Source organism: Panthera pardus, unplaced genomic scaffold (assembly GCF_024362965.1).
Source record: "Panthera pardus isolate Hobbes unplaced genomic scaffold, ASM2436296v1 HiC_scaffold_1, whole genome shotgun sequence".
Taxonomy (NCBI): domain Eukaryota; kingdom Metazoa; phylum Chordata; class Mammalia; order Carnivora; family Felidae; genus Panthera; species Panthera pardus.
In genome coordinates, this window is record NW_026526654.1 from 18,210,473 (window position 1) to 18,234,577 (window position 24,105).

The 24,105-nt window shown below is 42.8% G+C and overlaps 1 protein-coding gene across 7 annotated transcripts in view; it reads right to left on the reverse strand.

Annotated features, from left to right (window-relative positions):
• The window catches only part of TPP2 (tripeptidyl peptidase 2), a 67,794-nt gene extending 50,854 nt beyond the window's left edge, over positions 1-16,940 (reverse strand). For 4 of the 7 annotated variants that reach the window (XM_019443941.2, XM_019443939.2, XM_019443946.2 and 1 more), the window contains exons 1-3: positions 16,694-16,939; positions 9,395-9,523; positions 672-767 (exon numbers count right to left, since the gene is read on the reverse strand). In XM_019443941.2, the coding sequence (XP_019299486.1) occupies positions 672-767; positions 9,395-9,523; positions 16,694-16,858 (390 nt within the window). In that variant the 5' untranslated portion in view covers positions 16,859-16,939. Of the gene's footprint in view, positions 1-671; positions 768-9,394; positions 9,524-16,693 lie in introns of all 7 variants that reach the window. The other 3 variants (XM_019443942.2, XM_019443943.2, XM_019443944.2) reach the window with 3 other exon arrangements.
• Between the last annotated feature and the right edge of the window lie 7,165 nt (positions 16,941-24,105).

Here is a 24,105-nt window from a genome sequence, read left to right on the forward strand (position 1 = left end):
CACATTTCAAGTTCTCAACAGCTACTTGTGGCCAGTGGCTGCCATGATGGACAGATACTGAACACTTCCATCATCACAGAAAGATTTACTCAGTAGCTCCGTTTTAAAGCAGACTCCTCCTTCTTCAATTTGCAATTCTTATTTCTCTAATGACAGACTTGTGTTTTCCACACTTTAGCTGCTTTGGTCTGAGTAACCCTTTTCTTAGTACTGAATGATGACTAACTGAGATCAAGAAGCCTAGTTAAATGGTTAAGAAAAATGGGACAAATTATCATAGAAGCTACAGGACCAGGAATAAATAAGTTGGCCAGGGCTTTAAATCAACTTTAAACAGTCTTTAGCCTTTTGGAGATTAAAAAAAAAAAAAAAAAAAAGTCCTTCAAAACTCCAATGAAAGCTATATTCGAACTCCCAGAAAAACACAAATATACAAAAACTTGAATTTCAATGTATTCACAACATTCTCTAAACTTAGCCATGTACCCAAGATTAAGAATGGTGACTTTAAATGGGTAACATTCCACTGACCAGAACCTTTAAGCAGTCATTGTCTGAAAGGCTCCCGGTCTCCACAATAATTAAGAGTTAACAGGATCTTATGAAAAATTTTTTCCTTCAGTAGGAAAAAAATTTGAGGAAGAAGTCATTGATTCTAGACTGGACATTACCTGTATCCTTTCCTTGAGCGCCTTTGGATAGAAGTCATAGCCATTTTTAATGCCAATATGATATTTGCCTGAGGGATTTATCCAGCTCACAGGAATCTATAGAAAAAGAGCAAATTGTTGACTCACTAAATGCTTCCCAATTCCAATGATTTACTACTGGGGAGAAAGGTTATTTCACTTCTATCCTAATGGCTCAACTTGGATAAGCAAGGTTGTGTATTAGAGCAATATTTCTCATATTCTAAGATGCCACTTAATATCTCTCTCGAGTTTTTCTCATTAATAAGTAAGATGTTTCACTCAGGATATCTTTCTTTTTCTTTCTAGAGAGAAAGCAGGGGCAAGGAAGAGGGGCAGAGGAAGAGAGAGAGAATCCTAAGCAGGCTCCATGCTCAGCCCAGAACTCCACACAGGGCTCAATCCCACCACTGTGAGATCATGACCTGACCTGAAATCAAGAGTTGGGCACTTAACCCACTGAGCCACCCAGGCGCCCCAAGATACCTTTGAATTACAATGTTTCATGGTCTATAAAGTGCTTTCAACATAAGCTACCTCATTAAACTGCTACAATCTTTAGTTCTCAAGCATCAAGGAAACCTCACCTCTCCCTCCCTTCTCAGACCTACTTACTGCCCAACTAGGGGCAAAGAGAAGCAGTTAACAGACCCTCTCCATGCTTAGATTTTCTGTTAAGAACTGCATTCTCTACAATCAACAGGGATAATGCCTAGATACTTAAAACAAGCTCTTTAAGAAAAAAGTTATATAAGATTACATTAATTATATATAACATAATAGTCTTTCTAAATATCTCAAAGTATTTAAAAATAACACTTAAAGCCTCTAATTAACAGAATGATGTAAATAGCATGCCCAGTGTGCAAATGGAAAAAGCAAAGAAACAAAAAGAAATCACACTGCTTGCCCAAACCACAGGAAGGCTGAAAAGAAAGCCAGAATCTAGCTCTATCATGGAGACCAAAACATCCAGTGTAAAGATAAACCTGGCTGTGAACCCAAACTCTACCACTAACCAGAGTGGACCCACAGGTTCCTACTTCCCGGTGTGTAAAAGGAAAAAAATAAATAATCTCCACCTTATGATTTGCACAAGTACACTGAACATCAACCAACTTCAAATGTCAATCAAGAAAATGTGGAATGTTCACTCTCTTTGTAATCACAGGACCCCCGGTCATCAAAAACAGCTTTCAAATGTGTATAAAACATGAGGTTGAACTATCAACCACTCAGAGTTGGCTGACTCCTGAGTTCTCACTCGGGTAGTTATCTGTAACTGGCTCACCCCTGGTCCCTCATCAAGTTAGTCCCCGGGAAAGAAACTTTTGGATGAAATTTTCTCATGACTGAATAGAGGGAAAAACCCACCATTCACAGCACTTCAAAGATCGACTTTTTAAAAGTCTGCATATGTCAGTAAACATTTCTGAATCGAATGGATGTCTGGAGTATATGATGGCATATAAACTGGTGCTTTTCATTCACAATTTACCGATCTCTTTTAGAGAACAGGAATTCTTAACTCTTAATGTTCCTGCAGCAGCCCTTGACATCACAACAATACAGTGTTGCAACAACAAAAAAGTAAGTAATCCCTGGCTGGCAAATTCAAACACTATTTCATCACAGGTGTCCCACTACACAGGTCTTGTAACCCTAGGCTAGTGGCAACTTCTCGTACAAGGAGATTATAAAAGGCCGTGAAATGCCGAAGGATTAAACGGAGTGACTGACTGAAATAACAGCAAGATCAACAGGTGCGAACACGTATTTAACCACAATTACTTACAATATATGTAACGCAATAAAAATAATACACTAGACATAATTTATACTTAATCATAAATGAGACCAAAATCTGCAGTGTCCACACAACCAGATACTTTTCAAATCACTACTATGTATTTTCCTCACAGTAAAGGCAGACTGGTTATTTATTAAAAATTCAACTACAAAAATCATAAATGTTATAATCACAGTTCTGCTATCTAGAGTTAACCAAATTTGAGTAAAGCTAACTTTATCCTATGAAGCAATTATGGAGTATGTCATTTTGCCTATTTGAGTATTTTATACACATGAACTTATTTTCGGTCTCTTTTAAGAATCCAAGCTTTATATTTTGACCACTTAAGTGGGTTTCTTTAAAATGGTTTTATTACATGGTAACTACTGTAGAACTAGAGACCTGCTCGCATGGAGTCAGGCGGCCAGCAGGGGGTGCTCTCATGCACTACCACTCATGGAGGGGGACCTCGCGGGTGCACAGACTTTCCCATCCAGGCAGGAGGCAGTTTACTGCAAGGGGCGCTTCGTGTCCACCAGGCCTCCTGCCTTCCCCTCTTTCCTCTATATGAAATAGCAGTCCTCTCCTTTGTTCTGGGGACTTGTCTACGATTTTGCCAAAGGCTGCTCATTCCGGATTGCAGTTCTCTGCTATTCTGGAATAAACCCACTTTTGCTGGTAAATAACTGGCAGTTTTATTTTTAAGGTTAACACTGCAATGGAATAAGATCATTTTCATAAAAGAAACAGAGTCTCTTTGATTACTAATTACACCTCTTTTCCCTGACTCTTTTAAGGGGATGCCTAATGAATTGAACATTTCCTTAACAAGCCAAATGTCATCATAAGTGTTAATGTCCCATTTTTTTTTTTTTTTTTTTAACTTCAAACTTTATGTCAGCCTTGTCAGCCTCATGGACCTGCCAGCTATCACTGCATCTAAATACGGTGCCACATTTGGCCAAGTGATTCACTAGGCCTGGACTTTTTTACATACACACACACACACACACACACACACACACACACAAGAATAAATATTGATGATTTAAAGACTGACTTCAAGTTAAATGTGGTAAATTTTAAAAAGCACTGTGCTCCCTTCCAAATGGCTACTAAAGTTAGAATAAGGAAAATGAGGAAAAAAACATCCAAAGGACACAGAGAATTGGAAATGAGACTTTGAAACTATATCACCCCACTGTGAAGGTTGCAAAGTAAAAGGCAACACTGAAAATTTGTGGGGAGATTATGGCAACTGGTCTTCAGATGGAAAAACAGATACAGCCTAAAATCAATACCAGCTGAATTATCTAGAATAGGAAAAGAAACATGGCAAAAGTTTTTAGAAAATAATAGAGGAGAATACCTTCTTGATCTTGGGGTCAGGAAGGACATGCAAAGGTCATTAAGACATGAAAAACCCTAATCAAAAAGGCAAAGACTAATATCCAAATACATTAAATTTAACGACTTCTAGCTCTCAAAGGGCACCGCCCAGAAAGTGAACACAGACATACAGAATGGGAGAAGACACCTGACCCACAGTCCATCACAGGACAGGTTCTCAGAATACATAACGAAATTCTGCAAATTAGTAAGAAACAAGACAACTCACTGGGGGAGAGAGGGCAAATGGACTCGAACACGTACTTTCCAAGAGAGGAAATCCTCATGTCTAATCAATATATAAAAAGGAGTTCAATCTTACTAGTAATTAGAGAATATGAATTAAAACCACAACATGATACACCTAGATTCCCCACATATTTGCAAAGATTTTAGCCTAAAAATACCAAGTGTTACCAGTGCAGCTATCAAATGTCTTGGACACTGCTAGTAGAAATGCAGGTTAGTGCAAATACTTGGAAAATCTGTTTGACATCACCTGGTTAAGTTGTATCTCTAAGACTCAGCAATTCTAGGTATGCATCCTGGAGGTTATCTACACACATGTGCAAAAGATACATACACATGAATGTTCTCTGAAGAGCTGTTAGTGACTCCCAAACGGGAAACAACGGCTCATCCTCAGTGGAGTGGACAGAACTGGTATATACAAACCTCAGTATCTCGAACAGCAATGAAATTAAACAACTCATTACTACATGCAACATCCTGGCTTGAGTGGCAAGAATCTTGCAAACAACTGATATAAAATGATACACAAATGAGGTCATTCATATAAAGTCCACAAACAGGCAAAACCAACAATGTATTTCATGTATCCACACAGAGGTGGTAAAACTATAAAGCAAAGCACAGATATGATCATCACAAAAGCCCAAGTAGGTTGTGATCTGGGAGAATGCAGGAAGCTTCTGAGGTACGGTCATGTTCTTTGTCCCATCTGGGTAGTAGATAAAGCGGCATCCACTTCAGTGTTCATCAAGCTGTACGTATGTGTTTTATGCACTTTCCTTTATGCCTGTACATTTCATCATAAAAGATTTTAAGCTCCTGTTCACTTTTTTGCTTCTACTTGCTCATAGGAGTGTCACTTTCCAAAGTAACTGACCACTAGTTTCTCAAGAAGGCCTAGGAATGGCCTCCTTAGAGAAAGAGATTATTGGAATGTTCAAAGCACTTAACCAGTAGTTCATCTCAAACAGGGAAAGCAAGACATTAACTGTCAACAGTTTATGGACGATTTCGAAGAAGCTGAAATACAGCTATTTAATTCATCTTAAGGCATGGTCAAGTCAAAGAAACCTGAATACTTCGCTACGTTGCTAAGAACTGTGTGCTAAAGAGCTCTGAGAGATCTGAGCTAGCCAGAATACCAGTGACTAGCAACACTATTCTTTCTGATGCCCACTGCAAAGTATCTGAACACCTGCACTTCCTTGAAAGAAAATAAGCTGAACATGTATGTGGGTATGTTCTGTGTTCAGATAAAGAGCTAACACCAAGAAGACTGGTGGAAAGCCTGTATGAGGAACAATCAGACACCTGCTGCACATCCCATGGGCTGCCCAAACCTGACCAGCCAGTCAACTGGACGTTGAACCAGAGACGTGGAAATGTCAGCTTTCTTGAGGGATTCACACAGCAGAGCGGAGAGGTGAGACATACTTAAGAGTCTGCAAGAGATCTCTCCAGGCACCTTTCCAGGCATGAGCCCCTGAGAGGCTTCTCTCCCTCTCCCCCAAACCCCAGGCCGAACTGGCCAAGTCCTCTTGGAGGTAAATGAGCATATCTCAATGGGAAAAAGTATGCCATATACTGTCACTTTGGAGTCTGTCACAATAGCATCACTGAGACCCACACCCCAAGGCCCTGCAAAGGCAGAGAGCACCTCTGTCCCCTTTAGGTGCCTTGTTAACCAAGAGACAGCCAGGGTAGCTAGACAGCTGGGGGAAAGCTCTCAGGTAGAAAGTAGAGCACAAGGAAGGGGGAGAGGTAGAGGGAGCAGGAGAAGAGGAGGAAGAGAAAGGGAAGAGGGAGGAGGGAACAGGAGGGGCGAAGAAAAAGGAAGAGAAAGGGGAAAGGAGAATGGGAGGAAGAGGAAGGTGAGTAAAGAGAGGATGAAGAAACTAGAAAAAAAAAATTTAGACAATATTCCCACATAAAATGTTGTATACATGACACGAAGATATGCTCTGAGTGGACATGAACAGACTTACATTTAAAAATAATAGGCAAAAATTAACAATATTCAATTTGAGAGTTAGCAAAGAATACTGAGAAATCTCAGAAATCTCTCAGGAAGGAAAAAAACAAACACAAGCAATAAGGGTGGAAAAACATAAGAAAATTGGAAGATCAACTCAAGAGGTCCAATGTCCAATTAACAGGATTCCAGATAAAAGAACAGCAAAAACAGTGGAAGGAAGAACCCCAGAGACAATACCAGGAAACTTCTCAGAAATGAACGACCTGGAAGGTGAACTCTCTTCTTCCACACTGCTAATTCCACAGATAAAAATTCAAGAATTAAGAAGAGTATGTTACTTAAAACCCTGAAGAAAATGTAACATCAAAGACTTCCCTCTCGGAGAGTGGGAATCAGTGGTGAAAGGGGAGACGCAGGGCACCGCACTCGGCTTCTCCTGTTAGAAGCTGTGGACAAGCATCTGTCCTTTTAAATTCTGAAGATGCATTGAATACAAAAAAAATTAAGTTAAAACCTCCCGCTATATTGATGGGCAGAGAATACTTAACAGTAGAGCTAAAGAAGTAGGTCATCAGGTTGAGAAAAGATTTAAGTAGTAATCTGTCGATTTTCTGATCTTATTTCCTACCATATATACATGGTACATCCACTTCTGCCTTTGAGCACGAGTGGTATTATCAGTCCATGTGAAAGCATGGGCTATTACAGTTATTTAAAATAAACAACTGAGTGGGTGCCTGGGTGGCTCAGTCGGTTAAGCATCTGACTCTTGAATTCAGCTCAGGTCATGATCTCACAGTTCACGGGTTCGAGCCCCATGTCGGGCTCCACAATGTGCGGAGCCTGCTTGGGATTCTCTCTCTCTGCCCCTCCCTGGCTCACGCACTCACACTCTCTCTCTCTCTCTCTCTCATAAAATAAACTTATAAAACAACAATTGAGGACAAAACTTTACAGGATTCTAAATCTTTGGAACCTACTAGAAGCATTCCCTAATTTCCCAAAGAATGTAACTCACAGGAATCCCAATGTGTCTTCTCTGAAATATAGTCTAAATAACAACACAGACTTGGGGAAGGCAGGCAAAACCTCAGAATAATGCAGATGTGCAGAAATTCCTTTCCCTCTAGTTTACAATCTTCCTTCCTTCCTTCCTTCCTTTTTCTTTCTTTCTTTCTTTCTTTCTTTCTTTCTTTCTTTCTTTCTTTCTTTCTTTCTTTCTCTCTCTCTCTCTCTCTCTCTCTCTCCTCTCTCTTTCTTTTCTTTCGGCAGATGGTGTCTTACTTCAGGCACCGTAAGAAAATACCACAGAATACTGGGTAGCTCAAACACCAGAAATTTATTTTCTCAGTTCTGAAGGCTGGGGGCATGGGATTAGAGTGCCAGCATGGTCAGGTTCTGGGGAGACTCTTCCTAACTTGCAGGCACAGCCTTCTCACTGTATTCTCACATGGTAGAGGGGGAGAGGGAGGGAGGGGGGAGAGGGAGGGAGGGAGGGGGGAGAGGGGGAGAGGGAGGGAGGGAGGGAGGGAGGGAGGGAGGGGGAGAGAGAGGGAGAGGGAGAGAGAGAGAGAGAGAGAGAAAACGGACTAATCCTGTCATGAGGGGCTCGCTCCCATGAGCTCACCTACCCCTAACACCATCTCCAAATACTATCAAATTGGGTGTCAGGGCTTCAACATATGACTTTTGGGGTCATACAAACAATTCAGTCGTGGATGTTAATGCCTGCTGTGTGCCTATGGTAGCAGATTCTCAAGAAGACCCATGCCCTTGTATAGCCCTCTCTCCTTGGTAAAGGCAGGGCCTGTGACTAGCACTCCTGTGACTGTATTATGGTAAGTAATATAGCAAAGGTGAAGGCATTGTGCAGATACAATTAAGGTCTGTAATTAGGTGACTGATTTAATAAAAAAGGAGACTGCCCTGGTGAGCCTACCTAATCAGGTAGGCTCCTTAAAACAGACAGGGGCCATTCCAATGGTCAGAGAGATTCTCCTGCTGGCCTGGAAGAAGCAAACTGTGGTGAGCTCAAAAGCTACAAGAAAAATATATTCTTCCAACAAGAAGAATGAAGTTGGAAGAGGATCCTGAGCCTCAGATGAAACCACAGTTCCAACCAATACCTGAGTATAGTCTTGTGAGACACTGACCAGAGAACCACAGAAAGCAGTGCTGACCCGTGGAAACAGTAAAATAATAAATGCAGGAATGTATGTAGCTTTAAGCAGCTGAATTTGTGTTAACTCACTACATAGCACAACAACCTTATCCAGAAGAGGATGCCTAAACATAATTCAGAGAGACGGTAAAAGATGGCCAGAGTTAAATACAGCTCTTTAAACATACAAATAAGCACAAATTCATTTTCCAAACTAATTCTGCTTATTGGTTTAAAATACCAAACCACAAATTCTTGACATCTATAAGCTCATTAGCTAACATCTCATGAATTGCTTTATGTTAGCAATCTAATCATTTTTCATGTTAGCTCACCTTTCTACCAAGCACAAGGAGTTAACACAAAGCCAGTTACTTAAGTCCACAATGATTAAATTCTAAATATTTCCTGTTCAAGTTCTCAGAAGGAACAGGAAACAAGGCAAAACTATAACCTGGTCACTTTTCCCATCTTTCTATCCAAAATTTAAAAATTTTTGGAATTTGGCAACCACAATGAAAAATATATCCTAATTCTAAGCCCACTGTCACACAACAAAACAAATGACTTCTTCTAAGATGACCCCTGGTCCTCATGCTCTTGTAAAATTCCCTTCCCCTTTAAGTGTGTGCTGGGTTTCATGGCTCATTTCCAATGAAAACAAAATGGCAGAAGCAATGGAATGTGAATCCCAAGATTAATATGTAAAAAGACCACGGCCTCCATCTTGGGTACTCTCCTGGACTACTCACCCACGGGGAAGACAGCTACATGGCGTATAGCAGCCCCGTGGAGAGGACCCTAAGCCTGCCAATAACCACTCGAGTGAGCTTGCAACAGATTCCCCTTCCCCACTCAGGCTGAGCCTTCAGATGAAACTGCAGCCCTGGCCAAGCTCAGGAGAGATCTTAAACAAGAGGCACCGAGCTAAGTCAAACCCAGATTACTGACACGCAGAAATTGTGAGATGATAAATGTTTGTTGTTTTAAACCATGAAGTTTTGGGGGTAATCTGTTAAACAGCAACAGGTAACTAGTAACCTACCAGTAACCATAAGCTAAAAACACTAAATGCTTTGAGGCAACAGTACAAAAAAAAGGAAAGAAAAATTCGATTAAAAGATTAAAGCTCTAACCTTGAGCACTCTTCCTGAAAGACCAACAATCTCACCATCTTTGGTCTCTACTACTGTAGCAGTATTCACATCACCACTTCCTGTTGTATCAATGATATCGATGATTTTTGGTTTTCCATCAGTTGTGACCTGAAAATGAAGGGATAACTGAAATATGAATTATAGATTTAATTTCTTAATCATTATAAAAAGCAATGCCAACCCCCATATATGTGTGCACACATGCACACATACATAAAATACCCTATAAAATCTGCATTCATTTAAAAAAGAAAATTGAGTTGTTTTAAGCCAAAAGCTGGAGATATACTTACAAAAAAATTACTCATGAAAAACAAAGAATCCTTCAAGTGATTTTACACAGTTAATAAATACTTACTAAGCATTTACCACAGGCCACTCGTTTAGGTGTTGGGGACACACACACAGTAATGATCAATACCTCGAAGTCCCTGGTCTCACAGATCTTCTGTTCTACTCAATTAACATGTCAGATACCTAACACCAGATGGTGATAATTATTATGGAGAAAAATTAAGGAGAAGGAGGAGGTAGCGTGGGGTTTTCAGTAACTAGGTTGGTTAAGAAAGATCTCACTGAGAAGGTAACTTCTGAGAAAAGATCTGAAGAAGGTAAGCTCTGGGCCCGACGAGCACAAACCTTCAGGGGAAAACATGTAATGACATTTCATTACAGGATGCCCACCGGCACTCAAACTTCGTTAAGTTCAAAGTTCAAACTTAACAATCGAACTTCCTTCCCTCCAGGCTCTGCCATCTCAGGAATCGGCACGTACCCAGTTGCTCAAACCACAGAGTTCAATGTCCTTCTCGGATTCCTTTCTCTGGTTTGCTGCCCACATCAAATCTGTCAGGAAGTCATCTTCATTCCACCTCTAAAATACAGTTCGAGTCCATCTTCTCTGGATTTTCGCCACCGCTATCCCAACCCTCTCCCCACCACCACCCTTGCCTTCGTGACACTGATGCTCTGTGCAGGTCTCCCGGGTGCGTTCGTGGCCCGCACCAGAAGCAAGAGGACAAGCTGTGCGATGGCAGCCGCCAGCTCCCATGCGGCCCCCCGCCATGGAGCTCCCGCACTCAGCACAAAAGCCTCTGAGCGACCCGTTCCACCGCGGCCCTGGACCATTGTAACCACACTGGCCTCCTCTAGGTTCCTGCCATGTGCCAACCTTTCCCTGCCCCACGACTCTGTGCACACAGTCCTTCCGCTTGGGATCCTCTGTCTGTCCCTTCAGCTGTTCCATAGAAATCCCCATCTCATCTTTCGGCCTTCTACTAAAATGTCACCTCTTCAGAAGGCCTCCGTGATGACCTCTTCTGTGGGCAGTCACCACCCTAAACCTGAGCCTTACTCCTCCTCACTGGGCCTTGTTTCCTTCACAGAATTTGTAATTCTACAGTTAGCTGATTCCTCACCTATTTCCACTATTAGAAAGTAAGTTCCCTAAGGGCAAGGACTAGGTCTATTTTATTCACCAAATTCTCCCAAACCTAGCAGTGCCTGGTTGGTGCTCAATACAGATTTAATTACTGAACGATCTGACACAAACTGCTCAGCATTAAGACTGATTTTTCTAAGGCCTGGTTTCTTGGCCAGTTCACAAATTTTCTTTGGGGCCATGCAGACTACTACAGGTAACAGCAGTCCTATATTTCCACACTGCTTTCGTTGGAAAAATCACTTCTTGGCTTGCTTTGCAAAGGGAATCTGTAGCATTCAAGATAGAGGTACTGAGTTACCAGCAGGGAATCGTCAGGCATGGAGACACAAAGACGACTGAAAAAAGACAATCCCCCAGGGCGCCTGGGTGGCTCAGTTGATTGGGTGTCGGACTTCGGCTCAGGTCATGATCTCGCGGTCCATGAGTTCGAGCCCCCGCATCGGGCTCTGGGCTGACAGCTCAGAGCCTGGAGCCTGTTTTGGATTCTGTGTCTCCCTCTCTCTCTGACCCTCCCCTGCTCATGCTCTGTCTCTCTCTGTCTCAAAAATAAATAAATGTTAAAAAAAAAAAATTAAAAAAAAAAAAAGACAACCCCCTACCTATCCTCAAGGGGGGGGGGGGGGGGGCGGAGAAAAAAGGGAACGCAAAAAAAATGCCAAGAGCATCAGAGAAGCACAAGGTCTTCCAACTCCTTTCCACCCAGAGAATTCACATTCACACTCTTTAAGATCAAGCTAAGTGTCCCTCTGTGTGTCTTTCCAGGCACTTTTCCCACTGTAGTGTCCTCAAAGCCCTGTAGGTAAGGGTTACCAAGGGAGGAGAGGGAAAGTTACCACTGTAGAGGAAACAAAGGCACAAGTTTTTCTTTATGAGGCAGAAGCAAAGAGGTTCTTGGCGGGCCCCAAATCTTCTTCCAACAACATTGCTATAGAACCACCTGGGGCCATAAAGGCCTCCCAGATACAGCTGCCTTTTTTTAAATTTTTTAACGGAAACTTTAAGCTGGATACTTATTTCTTGGAAATTGTCTATACTAGTAACAAAATAATATACTCAGGAGGCTCAAAATCAGTTTAAAAAAACGACTTTGGAAGTCAAACCAAATTCTGATAAGATCATGATAAAATTAACTGATTAAATCCGCTACTGGCTTTGAAGGGATTGGCTAAGCATCTTTGGAAATAAAATAAATGAAGGAAAATATAAGAAAATCAACCACAATACAAAATGGAAATACTCCCTTATAAAATTAAAACTAGCTAAATCACGTAAGAAAATAATCGATTTCAAAATGCATTCCAAATAAGTCTGTAACTTGAAAGCTAAGCCATAGCACTAGGAACACAATCACCTATCTTTATCTTCTCAATGAGCAAACAACTTCAGTGACTTGAGATCAAGAATCACAAGAGACCACTAACAAGCCAGACAACAGATCCCTCTCACTAGAAACCTCATTATCAGTGTGTGAACAAAGGAAGAAAACCTAATGGGATTTGGTGACTTATTTACCATCTACTATTGCCACCAGCTTTACTTATTAGTCTGTCTCTTTCATTACAACTTCTTACATATGCACTTTTCTATCCCTGTACTTCTTTCTCCATTAGGTAAAGGAAACCACGCCACTGGAGACAATAAGACACAAGAGGGAATTTGGGGTTAGGGAGGAGAGGTGTTAAAAAAGGCAAACCGGCTGAGGATTTTGCAATGGAGCTTTGGGAGAAGTAGGACAGTGAACTGCTACCATCAGAATGAATTCCCTCATCTTTGCAGGGGGAGGAGGAGGATGTTATGAGCAGAGCTAGGGTAGTACGCCGTGTGCACTGGGGTGGGGGACTGAGAAAGGCCTAGGGGGCTATGCTGGACAAACAAAACAGAAATTGTCTAAAGGTTTCCCCCACATCAAGACTCGAAATCACTTTGTGTCTCCACTGAATTGATTATGGTGAGGAAGCTGGTGAGGAAGCTGGTGAGGGCTGGGAGCTCCCGTCATTAAACACGAGGATCAGAAGAAAGCGGGAAAGGGGAGTTGCAAATCATCCTGAGCAAAACAAGGTGAATGTAGAAGCATTTACTTGAAAATACTCTTTTAAGCAAGGGAAGATATTTCATAAGCAAGTACTATCAAATGACTTATTCTGAGGACGTAATGATGAATGAATCGGACAGGCTCCGCTTTCAGAAAGCTTACAATCCAGTTGGAAAACAGATTAGTAAAGAGATAACTGCAACACAGGACAATAAATAAAAAAGGTAAGGACAGTGTGTATGAAAGCATGTAAGCATATAAAACCCAGCTTGGGGGAATTAGGGAAGACTAACCGAGAGAAAGGTAATAAAAATTAAAAACCAACTGCATAGCATCCAACATTTGTAACCAATTATGTATCTATGATTTACTTTATTACTTCAGGAAATGTAAAAACAAAGATTTTTATAGGACTACTTGTAACCTTCCCCAAGCCATTTTTTTCTCCATGAGGAAATTATGCACGCTGTGAACACATTTTTTTTTTTCCTCATTCAACAAAAATAATGTGATAGGCACGTCTCCTACAAAATGCATTTGGACATATGCTGTCAAAGAATTTTAACTTATGCCGGAAAAAAGGTTACGTAAACAGAAATACTAAAATGAAACATTTTAAGCGCTACGGGGGGGCGGGGAGGGGGGATATGAACACATTGCTAGGAAAGCAAAAAGAAAAAAAGCACCCAAATAACTGTTGGTAAGGATGGGCCTTATTCATCCTGAAGCCTCGGGTCAAACACAATGCTGGGCACACACGTGTAGATATATGCTGGGGTCTTAATTCAGCCAGTAGAGGTCCCAAAAGCTAATAGGGTCAAGACCCAGGTGGGTCTTAAAGGATTACGCAAGTTACAGGTGAGGGTGGAAGGCTTGCGGGCAGATTAACTCATGTGTTGAGGAAAGGCCTGAAACACGGGGGTGAGTGGAAAGGGTGGAATGTTCTGGATGGAAGCATAGGGCAAACAGTGAGAAGCAAAGCACCACGAGGAGGTCAAGCTGCACGGAGAAGCGCCACACAATATTCAAATTCCGGAATTTTTAGGCAAAGGCAACTAGAATGCCAAAATTAAGTGCTTTGTTTTGTATTACACAAGGGTGTTACAGAAGCAGTTTCTTATTTTTTCTAAGGAAAATAATCTGGCATTGTAAAGGGTGGAGCCAAGAGAAGACTGGTGGCAGGAGACCAACTGGCCACTGTGTATTCTTTCCAGGTCAGTGCAAGTCCCATCTCGGCCTCAAAGCCAGCTCTCACTGGCCCCTGATCAATCCTGGTGACGCCTGCAGGAGGAAGGCTTTTAACTCACCCTTGGGCACCTGCCAGGTGCCTGGATATTCGATGAGGAAAGATGTAATCATTTATGCACTTATTACTCCTTTCATGCTGTCTGCCCTCTTTTTTTTTTTTTTTTGAAGTTTATTTATTTTGAGAGAGAGAGAGAGAGAATGCGCAGGGGAGGGGCAGAGAGGGAGAGAGAATCCCAAGCAGGCTCTGCATTGTCAGCGCAGAGTCCCATGAGGGGCTCGATCCCACGAACTGTGACATCGTGACCTGAGCCGAAACCAAGAGTCAGACGCTTAACCGACTGAAGCATCCAGGTGCCCACCACCCTCTGCTTTTCACAAGCCCAGACAGCTGTCACAAAAGACCACTGGGCCCAAAGCACTCACTGAAGAATGACACCCCACTGCCATCTCCAAAGGGTTTATTTGTATCTCTGGTCCTCCATGCAGACCCCACCTGGCATTCTAAATGTCCACTCCTTTTTTTCTTTCCTTCCTATTTCTATCCACTTTCTTATCTTAATGATGTATACACAGATCTACAAAATAAATTGGCAAAAGCAGGGGAAAAAAACCTTGACAATTCACTCATGTGCAAGCCACTGTACTGAATTTCTTTAACTGGTCATATTTATGTCAGTATCTCAGAGTTAAAGTTGTTGGAAGACAAGAGTTACGTTTTCATTTTATTTCAATATTTTACTGCTTGAACATTTGTTATTACATGCCAATATCTAGTGTGTATTTATACTTCACACAGTGGGTGATTTAAATCCTAACCTCAACTTCTAAATAAACTTGCTTTAAAAAAAAAAAAAATCAGTGTTTGCTTAATACTCTGCTTGAGCATTTGAAAAAGTCACATGTAATTAATCTTCTCAATCAATGTCCACAGCAACACTGTGTTGAGAACTGCTGTTACTTTACAGAGAGTAACGGAACAAAGTGATAAGCAGACTGGGAAATTCTACAAAAGCATTTTTACTGAGACAGTACTCCTCCAAACTCTCCTGATCCTTTTATTATCCTGACAAAAGAACCAGTGAACCACTTACCCCAGCTGTTCTCCTCCCACTTATCCCTATAAAAAGTAAACATACACTAGGACAGAATGGAAACCATGACCACTCTGCAATCAAGCCTCAATGAGGTGATAGCTGTCACTGTTGCAAAGCTTCAGAGTTATTAATGCAACAACTGTATCACTAGAGCTACCAGGAGGGAACAGTATGACTCCCTATTCTGATTCACCAAAGCTTCCTGGTCCCAAAAGCCCAAGGTGTGTTGTACTCCAGAGTGCTGCTGAAGACTTAACAGGAGAAAGCAAGATTCCTAAAGGGATCCTGTACAGTCAGACTGGTTCCCCTTCCCGCCCCCTCCCCAGCAGGACATCTTAACCTCCAAAATGCTACCTCGATTATTGCAAAGTACAATAAAGGATCCAGAGGCCAGAGGGGACTTGGGGGAGGGAGAGAATTACTAAACTTCAGAGTATAGTGAAGAAAGGAGAGTAAGATACACAGATGAAGGGTTGATCAGAGGGAGAGGATTACATCCAGATTAGATTTTTAAAAGATGGATCTTCAACAGTGATATTTTGTTTATGACTGTATTTCATTAAATGCTAAGGTGAAATCTACAGAAGCCAAACTTCAAAGACTTTAGACGGAATACTTTTAATCAAGAGACACATTTTTAAAAAAATTACCTTTTGGCACAGTACTTTAAAGATTTCAAAGGTGCATCTGGCAAAATTAAGCAATTTTTTAAAATCGTAATTAAAGCATGTTGTTTTATATTTGGAGATAAAAAAAAAATTAAAGAAGCCTAATTTAATAGAGCCTGAAGAGTTGGCCAAAAACAAACTAAATTGGGTTCTTATGTAAAACAAAGACGAAGCCATGCGCTTCAATGACCCTAAACAAGTACAGTGCAGAAGATGGTTTAAAAATAGAACACATAAAACTACCAGAGGAAACTACCAGAGGAAGTTGACCGAGTTATCTTCTCGAAACCCGGCTTTGGTGCTAAAGACCAACAATTCTCCCCAGAACCAAATCCCCCGAAAGACAGCAATAAAAAGGGTCTGATAGGTCGTTCGCCACTGTTCTGTTTCCTCCCCGCCCCCACCCCCGACAACTAATAAAAATTGTAAAATCCCCGTCAAAAAACAGTAGGCACGGGCCGGTGCCCGAGACGCTACGGACCTGCGGAGGAAGGCAGCGCGGCAGGAAGCGGCCCCGGGGCCCGGGCCTGGCAGCACCTGGGCAGGAAGGGGCTTCCTGGGCGAAAGGCGGACCTAGGCACCCCGGCCGGCCGCGCCTGGCACGCCGCTTTTGTCTGGGCCGGGCTGACGGCCCAGCCCGAGCCCCCATGCCTCCTCCCGGTGCCGGCTCCCGCTCGGCCGCCGAGCGGGCTTCGGCCTGCCGCGCTGCGAGGCTGCGTCCCCTCCACGTCCCCCGCCAGCCCGCCGGCCAGCCGGCCGCCCGCGCCCCCGCGCCCTCCGCGGCTGCCGCACCTGCATGCCAGGAGCCCCGGGGTCCACCCCCGTGTCCAGGACGGCGATGAGCACCCCCCGCCCGTCATACTCTGGGTAGCGACAGAGGAAGGAGGCGGCCCCGGTCTCTTTCTTGGGCAGGAGGCCGTGGAAGGGGAAGGGCTCCTCGGCCGCTGCGGTGGCCATGGACGCAGGCTGCAGGACGAGGAAGAGGCAAACTGCCAGGCTGCGCGTGGACGAGCGGCGCGAGGACACCCGGGCGGCCGCGGGCCTGGGCGGGGGCGAGGGGCGGGGCCGGGCGCCGGCCAATCCCGGCCCGCCAGGGGCAGGCGGCCAATCACGTGCCGCTACGTAACCCAACGGCGCCGCTCTCAGGACCTGGGCCGGAGTGTTGCCCGGGCCGCAGAGAAGGAGGAGGAGTCTGGCTCCGGTGCTGGAGATTTCGGCTCTTAGACTTGGGGTCTTAAAGAGACCTGCACTGGGGATTTTTTTTTTAGGAGAGGGCTGCGCTCCGAGGGAAGGGTCTGTGAGTCCCGGGAGAAACCCTCTCCGAGGGACAGGGAAGGAAATGAGCCGCCGGCCGGAGTAGCGGAAACCCTTCCTAACTTCAAGTTGTGGACGAAAGTTTTCGGTCCGCTGCTGCAGGAGTCCCAGCTGCCCCGAGGAAAGGGAGCCGACTCTCGAACGCTAAACCCCCTGGAGTCGTAGGATATCGGCGATTTGCCCCGATATACATTTTTGAAGGACAGTTTTTTGATTCTGTGGTGTAGGGTTTGTGTACCCCTTTGATCGCGGCCCAGACTGGGAGGAACAGGGTGGATTAGACCCGAGCCTCTGTCAACAGGAAGTGGGTTCTTGGCCATTGAGTCGGCCTCTTCGGCAGTGACAACGTAGGAGGCCGAAGCGGGCCGCTCCTATCATCATTGCTAACCTTTGGCTTCCGAGATTTCTAAACAACATTCTTTTTGGCCCTTTAAATTGAAGTTCCTGGTTGTTCTTTAAGGTTCACTCAATTATCGAAACAATTTGCATTTTTTCAAGTTCACAGTGGCTGTCAATTGCTTCTTGCAGCCCGCGCTAGGGGTTCTTTAATGATCTACGTCTATATTCACGCCTGAGTAATCTTAGACTTTTAGTTTGTGCCAAAGACTCTTTTGGCAATCTGGTGAAGTTTAGGGACTTTTCAGCAACGTTTTCAAACGCATAAAATGAAATATATAGGATTACAAAGAAAATTATGTTGAAATATAGTTATCAAAAGTATTAAAACCGGGGTGCCTGGGTGGCTCAGTGGGTTAAGCGACCGTGCCACTCTTGATTTAGGCTCAGGTCATGATCTCATCATTGGTGACATGGAGCCTCACTGGGGCTCTGCACTGACCGTGTGGAACTTGCTTGGGATTCTCTCCTTCTCTATCTCTCCCCTTCCCCTGCTTATGCTCTTGCTCTTTCAAAATAAATAAACATTAAATAACAGAGCTAGCACTGTATACTTGTGTTGGTGACAAAGTAACAAACAGTAACTGCTAATAACTACTCTGCGTATTGCTTACATGTGTAACCGAAGAAAACAGATTTAAGAGGCTCATGAAAATAAAGATGTATTTTTTTCCCTTTTTCTTACACAAGTTTTTGAACCCCTTGGATTCCATCATGGACCCAAGGCTGAGAATGCCTGATGGAAAGGGAAGCCAGCCCTGTGTATGTCGTTTTCCAATCCACAGGGTTTAGAAAATCTTCCATGCACTCCCAGAAATGACTACAATGGCTGTGTGACTGTTTTAATGATTATTTGACCATTTATTCATTTCATAAGTCTTAGAGAACTGTATTCTCTTTAGTGGTGAGGAAGAAAAGAATAGTTAACACTTTCCTTCCTGTTCTCAACTGTGTATGCTACCTCTAGAAAAGAACTTCAAATTAACAGGAAAGAAAAGAGAAAGACAAACTCTAAGAATATAACCAATGTAGAGCATTTGGTGACAGAATGAAATAGCTCCCAGTTTAAAATGAACCATAGTCTAGTTCTGTCATTTTACAGATGAGCAAACAAAGCTGGACTGCAAAGGTTGACTGCAGTAAGTAACAAAAAGAGTGAGAAAGCTGGATTTCTGTTCTCACAGTCCTCGGTATTTTCTCTCCTATCACATTGTTCTTTACTGTACCACCCAACGACTGGATGGGGAATGAACTGTTCATTATGAGATGGCATACTTATTAGCCTCCTGTACCAGTGTTCTTTAATTTTTTTTTCTTATGAGTCCTAGAAAAATGTTTTAGAAAAATAATGTATCTTCTTGTATAGTTTTAAGATAACATTTGAAATTTGTCATAAGCTTAAGGAATTATAAAGAATGTAATATCTAGGGTGCCTGGGTGACTCAGTTAGTTGAGTGTCTGACTTTGGCTCAGCTCATGATTTCGCAGTTCGTGGGTTCGAGGCCCACGTCGGGCTCTGTGCTGACAGCTCAGAGTCTGTGTCTCCTTCTCTCTCTACCCCTCCCCCGCTCTCACTCCGTCTTTGTCTCTCTCAAAGATAAATTAACATTGGGGCACCTGGGTGGCTCAGTCGGTTAAGCGGCCGACTTCGGCTCAGGTCACGATCTCGCACTCTGTGAGTTCGAGCCCCGCGTCAGGCTCTGTGCTGACAGCTCAGAGCCTGGAGCCTGTTTCAGATTCTGTGTCTCCCTCTCTCTCTGACCCTCCCCGTTCATGCTCTGTCTCTCCCTGTCTCAAAAATAAGTAAACGTTAAAAAAAATTTTTTCGAAAAAAGAAAAAGATAAATTAACATTAAAAAAGTTAAAAAAAAAAGAATGTAATATCTGACATGTTAAAGTTTTGGCATTCTTTCATGAAACTTTTTACATCACCCATTTAAATATATCCAGTTGAATGCTACTCTTTGATACTTACCAGTGTCTGTTTATAAACTATCTGGACATATTCAAAGACATATTCAAATATACATATATATATATATATATATATATATATATTTTCTTAATTTTTTAAAATATTTATTTTTGAGAGAGAGAGAGAACCAGAGCATGAACAGGGGAGGGGAAGAGAGAGAAGGACATACAGAATCTGATGCAGGCTTTAGGCTCCCAGCTGTCAGCACGGAGCCTGAGGTGGGGCTTGAACTCATGAACCGTGAGATCATGACCTGAGCCGAAGTTGGAAGCTTAACCGACTGAGCCACCCAGGTGCCCCTCAAATGTATTTTTTTACATAAGCTCTTCACCCAAAATGGAGCTTGAACTCATGAACCTGAAATCAAGAGTTAGTTGCCAGCTTTACTGACTGAGCCAGCCAGGCACCCCCAAAACATATGTAAAATCAGTCATTTTACATCACTCTTTCTTGAAACTTTATTTCCATTCTGTACTGAGTTTTCTAATGAAATCTATATTTATAATGCAAAATCCTATTGATCATTTATGATCTATAACAGAAATGTGTGTTAATATTTAAATTTTTTTCCTGGACAAAAGTGTTAACATTTTTCTTTTGGATTAAGTTACCTTTTAATTACTAGGAAGTTGATCAAAATGATATGGATACATCTTAAGCTTTGATTACAAATTACAGAACAAAAACAAAATTGTTATTTAAAATGTAGCTTTTAAAAAGGTGCATGACATACATGTTATTGGGCTTTGGTTAAAGACGCTTTCACAGACAATATTTCAAACTGTCCCCTTATTTGATGCCTCACCGTCTATTTTACCTGTGGGCACTGCCCAATAGTAAGATGCCTTTACTACTAACAAGTGAGAGAGACCCAGATGTGACACAGGTGCAAAGGAGAGTAGGTATTACCTTCCACCACAGGCAGATCAGTTTTAAGCACAGAAGTTTAGAAAAGAGTAGACATGACTTTTCAGTGTCTAGATATTGATTGTGTTGAAATTATCTGTGACTTTGCACCACAGTTGAAAACCACTATCTCATATAACCCCTGAAATCACTTTAACTCCAAACAAAGTCATTTATTCTCTGTCGTCACATCCTTAGTATTTGCACTCTGTGTTTACGCTCTTCTTCCTTTGATTCAATGACATTCTCAGTCGAGAGGAATCTTTCAATGCTGAGTCAGTTTGCATCACTTGACAAACAGCTTGATTCTTTGGATGTGGGAAGGAGACAAGTAGAGGACACTAGGAGGGAACAATGAAGATACAGATAAATCAAATAAGGGCTTAGGAATGGGAGGAGGAGGAGGAAGGGGTGGACAGGACACAACAGGGTCAGACCAAGGCATCAATTACCCCATCTGGGGTAAAGCAACAGGCTGCACACACGAAACCCTCCCACACAACATTGTTGAGAGTAGGAAGTGCTAAGCCAGGTGTTCCTGCCGTCTACCTCCTTGCTTTCCCATCACCCAGCCCATCCAGGCTGCAAGCCAATGCAAAGGGGCCGTGAGAGGCAGTAGTTTCCCATGACTCACCTTCTTTGCAACTATTGTGGCACCACACCATTTAGAGAATATTTTTTAATCAAGTTTCCAAAACTGTGTTGAGATTTTGAAAGCATCCACCTTGTCCCAGCTGCTGGGTTTTGAAATCCTGGGCAGCATTTGCAGTGACATTGCTCCTCCCAGGGGCTCAGACTTGGGGTGCCAGAAAAACATGTTAGCCTTAGCATTCCAACGAAAGGTGAATCCTAGCGATGATCCTGAATATCCTGACTTGAGCAAGAAAGGCAGAAAATAGGCTGGGAAAAGCACTTAGAAGTTAAGGGAGTGTCTCTTCGAGGACTAGTTCTGCCACTAATTAGCTTCATGACATTTAACAAGACCCCAGGGTCCTCAACTACAAATCTGAGGGTTCTATCAGAACTAAATGGGAAAATGAACCCCCCACAGTGCCAATAAATAACTGCTGTTAGTATAGTGTAGCTGGTATGCACTAGGCCTGGCTGTCTCGTTTGGCATCCTACTACCTAACGTTGGGAGTTAGAGAGTTCGATAAAGTAGACAAAGCAATTTTTTCCCCAAAGGATATGTAGTTTGCAAGAACTCGTTTTTGAAAATCAAGGTAGCGTATAGTAGAACCTTAAAGCCTGTTTCCTTGAGATAAGGAGGTCAGTTTGTGAATTTGTGAAACACAATATAGACACAGAGAAAGAACATGAACAGGGGAGGGTCAGAGAGAGAGGGAGAGGAAGAGAATCCCAAGCAGGCTCCACACTGTCAGTGTAAAGCCTGACTCAGGGCTTGAACTCATGAACCGTGGGATCATGACCTGAGCCGTGATCAAGAGCTGGCCACCTAACTGAGCCACCCAGGTGCCTCTGTCTCTCTCTTTTTTAATGTTTATCATTTTGAAAGAGAGAGGAGCGCATGTGAGCAGGGGAATTTTCTTTAACACGATATATTTCCAATCTTATTGAGCTATTCTTTTTCCTCTAATAAGAAAACACAAATGGAGAACAGCTTATAATAATCCTTGTTTGGGTGTGTGTGTGTGTGTGTGTGTGTGTGTGTGTGCGCGCGCGCGCATGCACCCACATACACTGGTGGTAGCATTTTGGGATGTCAAACTGAGATTCTTTGAAGTCTTCTGAAACTGACTAAAATCTGGGGGAAAAAAGATTCCCAATAAATCACAAAGCAATTTTAGCTTTTCTGGCTAGCTTTAGGGAATATAAAAGGCTTTGAGAAGAAAATAAGGTGGAAGAAGAGACTTTAAGAAAATTAGTCTTTTGAGGCACCTGGGTGGCTCAGTTGGTTGGGTGTCTGACTTCGGCTCAGGTCATGATCTCATGATTCATGCATTCGAGACCCACACGCAGCTCTGTGCTGAGAGTTCAGAGCCTGGAGTCTGCTTCGGATTCTGTGTCTTCCTCTCTCTCTGTGCCTACTCATGCTCTGTCTGTCTGTGTCTCTCTCAAAAATAAATAAAAAACATTAGAAAAATTTAAAAAATTAAAGTCTTTATTGAGTTCCTAAAACTTTTAAATACATGTTTGTTAGGTTGAGATAAAGATTTTAACGAAAGCACATCGTATGCATAATACTTAAACACACACCACATACACATTCAAAGCCAGGAAGTAGTAATCACATGAAGACCGAAGGAAAAATTTCTTCAACCGAGGTCTCTAAACTGGTCCAATGATCCAAATCATCCAGCGCCCCTGATAAAAATGCAGATGACCTGGTGTCTACCTCAAACTCATTGAATCAGAATGTTTAGTGGGGAGGGGGCATTTGGGGAGGTACCCATGAGAATGTGTATTTTTTTTTTAATTTTTTTTTAACGTTTATTTATTTTTGAGACAGAGAGAGACAGAGCATGAACTGGGGAGGGGCAGAGAGAGAGGGAGACACAGAATCTGAAACAGGCTCCAGGCTCTGAGCTGTCAGCACAGAGCCCAATGCGGGGCTCGAACTCACAGACCGTGAGATCATGACCTGAGCCGAAGTCGGACGCTTAACCGACCGAACCACCCAGGCGCCCGGAGAATGTGTATTTTTAACAAAGACCCAGGCGATTCTTCTCATCACTAAAGTTTGGGAAACTCTACTTCTAGGAGATTTGCCCTATTCTGTTCTAAGATAGCTCAGCAGCACAGAGAATTAAAACTGAAAAGTTTCTTTAAGCTGTTTTGTTTCACTGGGTAGGGGGCCAACTATCAATGTATTGCCTCTCAGATTCAGACCCACCCTGCTCTGCCCTGCTTTGCGATAAGGGAGCTGGGCCCCGGAAGTGTGCCTCCCCTGCCGGTTGCCACCGTTCCAAGCTTTGCTGGTTGTGTATGTTTGTGGTTTCCAAGTGAAGTCCTCCCAGCTTCTTAAGAACCCACTAGGATTAGGATATTTCCCCCACTTTTGAAAATGTACTTCAAGGACCTCCACACGGCTAACAGAAAGTGGCTTCCTTTTTCCTTGACCATCAACAACACTATTCAACACAGCCAAATGCCGTGTCCCCCTTGACAGACTTTGGTTTTCAAAACACAACCTTTGGTTTTATCTTCCTGGCCTTCCTGTTTCACTATGTCTCCTTTGCTGGTTCCTCCTTTTCTCTTGACCTCTGGATTAGAGATGCCAGCCCACTTGGTCCTCAGAATTCTCTTTTCTATTTACACCGAAGTCCCTTGATGATGAAATCTTGTGGCGTGGCTCTCTATCGTCTACTCACTGAAGATTCCAAAATCTGAGTTGTCAGCTTGGCTCTCTCTCCTAAATTCCATCTGCCTGTTTGATACCTACTTGGTTATCTAACAAAACATCAACACTTTACAAGCTCCAACACTCAGCTGCTGATCTTCCTCGGACCTGTTCTTCTCCCAGTGATCTTTGCAGTTATTGGAAACATCATGCTTCTAGTCGCTTAGGTAAGAAATCGTGAAATCTTCCTTGTCTCCTCACTCTTCTTCATGCATCCAAGTCGTCAGTGAAACCTGTTGGCTTTATCTTCCA